The sequence below is a fragment of the Gobio gobio genome (assembly GCF_949357685.1).
Source record: "Gobio gobio genome assembly, chromosome: 25".
NCBI lineage: Eukaryota > Metazoa > Chordata > Actinopteri > Cypriniformes > Gobionidae > Gobio > Gobio gobio.
In genome coordinates, this window is record NC_137121.1 from 32,506,375 (window position 1) to 32,514,470 (window position 8,096).

Below are 8,096 nucleotides of genomic sequence, written 5' to 3' on the forward strand. Positions count from 1 at the left end.
GGGATAGAGTGTGGTGGTGGTGGTGGTGGTGGGGGGGGGGGGGGGGGGGCTTCAAAGGGTTTCATGTAAAATGACACCAAAATTTTTAACTTAGACCACTGCATGTGGGTATGGGAAGCTTTTCAATTTGGGTGGGCCAAATCCAGGCGGAAATCCCCAAAATGGTCCCAGATCTTAAAAGAACCCGGGGCCTGTACCATGATGGTAGCTGAACAAACTCAGGCTCACAGGATTAGTTTTGAGTTGACAAAACCAAACCAATCCGGCTTTGTTGGTACCATGATGCTGATCATCAGCTTTCTCTGTAAACTCAGGCTTTGATCCTGTGTTTGTTGAGCGTGTGACATCAGTAGTGAACAGCCAATCACATGCCTTTCAATACAGAGAACGTGTGATTCACTTCTCATGAGAGAGCCAACAAAACTCTTTTGCCGATGATTAAGAAATTTAAGTATATAAAGAATTTAAATGCATTAACACAGAAGGTAATACAGAAATGTAATAAAAAAAAGAAAGATAATAAAAAGAAAGATAATAAAAAATATTAGAAATAGAAAAATAGAAATATCTTGCTCTCAGTGCAAGTGAAAGTTGTGAAATCAGTTTATATAGTTAATTATATATATATATATATATATATATATATATATATATATATATATATATATATATATATATAGGCTAGACTCAGAGACTCGAACATGTAAGATCCAATTTCTAAAGCTTTATCTATTTATTCTACAACTTATTACATGTTATCAGTATATTTATATTCATTTAAACTAAATACATACTTAATCATTTATAAACTAAAATTGCTTGTGTAATGGATTAAGTCTATATTAATTGTATATATCTTTATATTTATTATATTAAGTAATTATCATTAGAGCGAATAATTTTTTTTATTATATAGTGACCTTTAATTTGGAGCAAGAAAAACTCAGGAATTGACATGATTGCATCAGACGTGGCACTTTGCTCACATCTGATTGGTCCAATATCAATTACTGTCCGTGTGTGTGTGTGTGTGTGTGTCTGTAATTTTGCACTAACATACTATGGAAGTATTCATTTAAATATAAGATTATGTATAAGATATTACATAAAATAACAGACATTTCCATATTTGTTACTCCATATATTCTATAGGAAACGTAACTTATGATATAGAGATTGAAGACCCAGAAAGTGTCCAATATAATAGCTTTCTAATCATATTGATTGTTTAAATGGAAATGGTCTCATTCAGTGCCGTTTTGGTGGCTCTTAAAAGAGCCTTTGGGGTCTGAAGCGGCTGATGCAGATGCGGGTTTAGGCGCGCTCTCCGCGGATGCGGCGGGCCAGCTGGATGTCTTTGGGCATGATGGTGACTCTCTTGGCGTGGATGGCGCACAGGTTGGTGTCCTCAAACAGGCCGACCAAATAAGCCTCGCTGGACTCCTGCAGGGCCATGACCGCGGAGCTCTGGAAGCGCAGATCCGTCTTGAAGTCCTGAGCGATTTCCCTCACCAGACGCTGGAAGGGCAGTTTGCGGATCAGCAGCTCGGTGGACTTCTGATAACGGCGGATCTCTCGCAGAGCCACGGTCCCGGGCCTGTAGCGATGAGGCTTCTTGACGCCGCCGGTGGCCGGAGCGCTCTTACGGGCGGCTTTAGTAGCGAGCTGCTTCCTCGGGGCTTTGCCACCGGTGGATTTACGAGCGGTTTGCTTGGTTCTTGCCATTGCTGTAGTTCACTTCTCTATGTCCCGCTGGCGCTGGAAATGCTGGTTTTATGCTACACGCCTGCCTTTAAAGCGTTGAACCAGCGTGAGCTCACAGTGTCGAGGGTGCAGAGGCTTGTGATTGGCTGATATGTGACGTGCTTAACATTGCTAGCCAATAACTGCGCGTTTCCTCTTTTCAAACAAGCGGAGGGTTTCCCGCTCAAAGCGCTTTGTTCTCTTTTGAACACTATCACTACGTTGCTCTTCAAACAGACTTTATACTTACATTATTGTAATTTTTTGTTCTAAAATCAAACAATCACTGCAATCAAACAAGACACGACCCAAAGAATGATCTCTATCAAACAAACACGTTTCAGGATGTCCATGAGCATGCACACTTTGTCAGGGTTTCTGCAGGTTTTATGAAGGTACATTTAAGACCAATTAGAGAAAATCTAAATAATAAATTGAAGGGAACATCAATTGTTCGTCAATATGTTCTCTTAATGTAAATGTATAGGAAGCACACGAGCTGTATTAGCAACACTTCAAAGTTTGAAAATATAATTACCAACAGATCTCCATTACTTTTTAATTAATTTTACAAAATAAGCTTTTCTCCCAAACACCAGATTATGGAAATAACTTTTACTGAACTTTAAGATCACAAAAGTAATGTTCTTTTGCAGTAGATGTGTCTTGTTTTCCAATGCGAATATCTAAAACATTCTTAAATAAAGATTCATTTACTAGAGAAGCAAAATGACAAGATAAGAAATCTTGTGAAAGTGATATGAATCAAATAAGAACAAATATCTGCCAATGGGTTCAGAGGAATCAACTTCAAATAAATTCAATTCAATTCAAATAAAAAAAGTAATGTTCATACCCATTGACAGATATTTGTTCTGGTTTTAAGCATAAACTCTTCTCAGAAAACAAAAATTAATTTCTTAATTTTGCATCTCAAAGTAAATGTATCTTGATGTGTTTTTTTTTTTTTTTTTTTGCAATGCATGCAATTTAATTTAGGGCCTTGTGAAATCCATTTTATTTTATATTAACTCCAATTAAAGTTCAAATTAAATTAAAAAAAGCAATTTAATAAAAGTTGAATAAAAGATAAATTAGGACCCCATGTGTTATTTGACAAAATTCTGCATTATTTAATACCATGATATTGAATTTAAAACTTTCTGCTCCAATTTAAAACTTTACGACCTTAAATTGTAACGTTACATTGTCAAATTAAGGCTCTTAGATCCGCGGAAACTGCTTTGTTCCTCCTGATATATTAATACATGTTTAGAAGAAGCAAACATAAAACGATTATTTTTATGCTTCATTTTTTTTTTTAAATAAACTTGTGTTATTAAATATTAACAAACAACGTGCCCTTTATGAGATGAAATGGGTGGCTCTTAAAAGAGCCTTTGGGTTATTTAAACAGCATTTAATCAGTTTATTTGGATTTGGCGGGCTTCTCCGTCTTCTTGGGCAGCAGCACGGCCTGGATGTTGGGCAGCACGCCGCCCTGAGCGATGGTCACTCGGCCCATAAGTTTGTTCAGCTCCTCGTCGTTGCGCACCGCCAGCTGCAGGTGACGGGGGATGATGCGGGTCTTCTTGTTGTCCCGAGCGGCGTTTCCTGCCAACTCCAGGATCTCAGCGGTAAGATACTCGAGCACAGCCGCCAGATAAACAGGAGCACCGGCACCGACGCGCTGAGCGTAGTTGCCTTTGCGGAGAAGCCTGTGAACACGGCCGACGGGGAACTGCAGTCCTGCCCTGGAGGAGCGAGTCTTAGCCTTCGCTCTGGCTTTGCCACCGGTTTTACCTCTGCCGCTCATTTTTATTAATCAGTTAAAACAACCTTAACAGTCGAAGTTAACGGAATGAGAATCCGCGCCTCCACACAATATCTTTAAAGGAAAGTGCCAGTCGCTCATTGGTTTAGAATCTGAGAAGATTTCAACCAATCACTGAACTTCCCTCCAAAGCCCAACCCCCTATGACGAGTGACTATTAAGAGAGAAGAAATGAAACTATTGAAATGTTTGTGATAGAAAATTCATATAAATGCATTACAGATGATAAGGGAATTAGATTCCTAAATATTAATATAACGATGTGTTTTTATGAGCACAGTTAATATGTAAAACATTTAAACAGACTTTTCAATTAATTTACTTTAATATCAAGGATTTTTGGGGTTTGACATTAGAACTTTATAATATGGAATAATGATATTATACTCTATACTTGTATGTGGGGTTGTTTGTAATGTCACAATTCTCCAGCAGTGTGTGTGTGTGTTTATTCTGCTGTGATCACTGCCTGAACCATTTTTTATAAATTTCCAATGTATTTAAAATGTTTACTCAACTTGAATAATTCAAGTGACTTGGTCACTTATTTTAGATATAACATTAAGCATTTTATATTATATGTTCAGATTGCATGGGTATATGAAGTCACATCTTGGCTGTTTCCTTTCATCAGGGATGCAAACGGGTGAGGGGTAAAAAAGGTGAGAACATTGCATGGATAGAGAAAACCTTCTCCGAGGTCAGGACACTTTATATACAGTATATTTTTACTTTCCATGCTCATTTCTAGACATTATTAAGTATCTTTGCACCTGCCTGAAAACTAATTCTAACAGGTAAGAGGTAAAAAAAGTGTTTTATGTAGCAAAAAAACCCTTTATAAATATGTGGGAGCTGAATACATAAACAAAACAAAAAGAAGAGACAACAACCAGATAAAATGTAACTCAAATAACACTCAAAACTGAAGAGCCCACTGGCTACAAATGCATCAATATGGGATACTCTGTAAACCCTATTTCTTCTGACGTTTAGCCACTAGAATTTCAAGGGCCCTCTTCCTTTGTTTTGCTGCATGTCTCAGCCCTGCCCGTTTTTCTGACACATTTATTTTCATTTTTGTATAATTTATTTATTTATTTTACCTTGTAGCGTCACTTCACAAAACGATCAGCCTGAACGGACCCCCCCCCCCCCCTCCCTCCCAAAAAAAAATAAATCAACACTACGCAAATCTCGTAGGTGACCTATTTTGATTACAAAAAGGTGAATTCATTGCATCTATGTTTCATAATAAAATTATAAAAATACACGTTTTGCGCTTTATCCTGAATGAGTGGTTGGCTCTTAAAAGAGCCGTTGAGGAACAAATAGTGGACGTTTACTTCTTCTTGGGAGCTGCCTTTTTAGGCTTGGCGGCTTTAGGCTTTGCCGTAGAGGTTTTTGCTAACTCCCTATCCTGACCCTCAGACAGGGCCACAAAACCGCTTCAATGTGGCCCTCAGTAAAACCAGGGTTAAGATCGAGATGACCTTTGGCATCCTAAAGGCGCGTTTCAACTGCCTTCGGCGCTTAAGAGTGTCACCACAGCGGGCATCACAGATAGTGGCTGCATGTGCAATTCTGCACAATATAGCCACTATCAGAAAGGAGCGAGTACCACCACAAAACCAGCTTCTCCACGATGAAATTGACCCCATCACACTTGACCACCCAGCTGGGGCAGCTGTCAGAGATGCAATCACAACATTTTACTTAATAAAAGCACATTGACACTGCAGACTGGTCTCAAACGGTTTTATTGGTCATGTGGCTAAGGAGGAAGAAAGAGCAAGAGAAAGTTAAATTAATAAATATACAATGTTCATATTAAAGTGTTACTTGGTTAAATAAGTTCACATACTGAGATCTGTTTTTCCAGCTGTTTGATCTCCAATTTAATTTTTTTTATTTGGAGCCTCCTCAGCTCACAGTCCAGCTCCTTTAGGGAACAGTCTAGTTCTAGACTCCTTTTGTAAAGGACCCTGACAGAGTCTGTTTCCACCTGATACATAATTCCACCACAAACAATCATTTAAAGTATTCTGGAGGTTAAATAATTTTTATTTTTTATTAAAGTGGCATAACTAGGACTGACTAATTTAGGTCAAGGGTTTTAAGAATTACCTTGTTCACATTCCTCCTATAGCCCATTGAAGCAGAGGCCTCAGTTTCTGGGGCAGGTTGTGAAAAATCCTACAATTAAAAAAAGATAAGTGTAAGGGCCAGTGACTTTATGATGCATTCAAATGTGTGCCATAATAAAAAGCCCAGTGCATTCACCTCAGCAGCTGTATCAGAACACACAGACAGAGTGTCTTCATCATTTGCGTCACCCTAATAAATAAAAGTAGGCCAATGTAAAGCATAACTGTTATAAAGCAGGTTATGTTCATGGTGTTCTGTCTGCTGCATACTGACATCTGTGTGGGAGACTGTGCGTATGTGTGCTGGCTTCAACAGGGACACTGCATTTCCCTCTACTGCAGAACATAGAGGCAGAAAAATTAGAAGTTAGAGTAATAAATTAAAAAATAGTAATGCATTGCACACATACCCAGTGTCACTTGCTTAGAGGAGCCAGCACCAGGGTCAGATTGCACAGCATCTGTAATGCCATCCATAATCGGCCTCCCCTTATTGTTACTCAGAGCCAACTCCTCCACCACAGTGTATTCAGGAGGAGCTGGCCCTCCCCCAGTTTTACGGAGGTCACACTTTTTCCGGTTTGCTGCAAACAAGTTATGATAAAATGTTCACAAAAATAATAAAAGGTTGTGGTAAATACTCACCACTTTGAATTATATTTTTATATTTTGTCTTGATCTGCTGCCAAGAACGTTTGGAGTTGGGGTTGCATCTAAAAGTCAATGAATATAATTTTTTTAGGATGTGATAGCCTATACATTCACACGTACGTACGTATGTATGCATGTATGTATGTATACTCATTTCATTTTAGCATTTAAAACATTTTTTAAATCAAAAGTTGTAACTGTTAACATTAGTGAGGCCTAATGCACAGTGAAGTAACATGAACAATGGTTTTGCCATTACCATTAACAAAGAATAATAAATGCAAAACTATTGTTCATTGTTAGTTCATGTTAACTTATGCATTAACTTATTTGAACAAATACAACCTTATTGTAAAGTGTTACAAGCGAACACATACATATAGGCTGCATTACACTGCAAAAAAATTGTCTTATTTAGTATTTTTTCTTGTTTCCAAAATTATTAAATCAAGATGCATTTACTAGTTAATTAAGTGACAGGATTTATTTGTTTTATTAAAAATAAAATCAAAATAAAGTGAGTTTTTGCTTAAAACAAGCAAAATTATCTGCCAATGGGGTGAGGAAAATAATCTTATTTCTGTTTGGGACAAAACAGAATATTATGTCTTATGTCATGTAATTATCTAGTAAATGCATCTTGATTTAAGAATTTTTAGATATTTAGACTAGAAACAAGACAAAATTACTAAGTAAGAAGAGCATTTTTTTGCAGTGTATATACACATAATTGTATATGAATGACCTAAAGCCTAGAATGTTTTTTTTTTATATAATTTTTTTTTTTACTTACGCATTAATGCAATCAGCAATTTTCCTCCAACATTCTTCTCTTGCTTTGGCAGCAGAGGCCGTGTTACTGCGTGCTTGAAATACACTTTTATCAGTCCTTCCAGAAAAATGCGGCTTTTTTTTGTGATTGTTGCGGGCAAAAATCCTTGATTATGCTGCACGTTTTCTTAAAAAATGCGATGAAAAATGCGGGATATTTATGCAATTTTATGCGATAAAATTGCGGGAACTTGCAAAAACTGCGGTTTGATGAGAAAGAGAAAAAAAGCACTACATCACAGAAAGTGCTGGAATATTTAAGTTCTCATCTCAAATTTACAAAACATTTAGTCAATCAAGTTCTGTAGCTTTACAAAAGGAATATGCTACAACTTCTGAAAAAATTTATAAATAACTTCCTGTTTTACAGATGTCGCTATACAAAACAGACATTTGAGTGCTTCCAATGCACAAAGTGCAATCTCTTAAAGGGTTAGTTCACCTAAAAATGAAAATTCTGTCATTAATGACTTCCCTTTATGTTGTTGGACACAAATTAAGATATTTTAGTTGAATTCCGATGGCTCAGAAAGGCCTCCATTGGCACAATGTACACTCTCAAGACCCATAAAAGGTACTAAAGACGTCGTTACAAAGTCCATCTCATTACAGTGGTTCTACAATAACTTTATGAAGCGACGATAATAGTTATTGTGTGCAAAAAAAACTAAATAACGACTTATATAGTGATGACTGATTTCAAAACACAGCATCATGATGCTATGAATCATCGAGTCGATTCATGATTCGGATCGCATGTCAAACTGCTGAAATACGTGACTTTGGCGATCCAACCCGCTGAATCGACTCATTGATTCATAACGCTTCAAACCGCTGAATCAACTCATTGATTCATAACGCTTCAAACCGCTGAATCGACTCATTGATTC

The 8,096-nt window shown here is 37.2% G+C and overlaps 2 protein-coding genes across 2 annotated transcripts; both read right to left on the reverse strand.

Moving 5' to 3' along the window:
• Nucleotides 1–1,314: 1,314 nt before the first annotated feature.
• Nucleotides 1,315–1,725, reverse strand: LOC307121506 (histone H3.2-like; the record flags this gene model as incomplete). The annotated part of the gene is made up of 1 exon (XM_079809109.1): nucleotides 1,315–1,725. One exon carries the CDS (start codon nucleotides 1,723–1,725, stop codon nucleotides 1,315–1,317), a length of 411 nt encoding a protein of 136 aa, XP_079665235.1.
• A 1,447-nt stretch (nucleotides 1,726–3,172) lies between these two features.
• On the reverse strand, nucleotides 3,173–3,559 carry LOC307121577 (histone H2A-like; the record flags this gene model as incomplete). The annotated part of the gene is made up of 1 exon (XM_079809199.1): nucleotides 3,173–3,559. The coding sequence occupies one exon, from the start codon at nucleotides 3,557–3,559 to the stop codon at nucleotides 3,173–3,175; it is 387 nt and encodes a 128-aa protein (XP_079665325.1).
• Nucleotides 3,560–8,096: the final 4,537 nt, after the last annotated feature.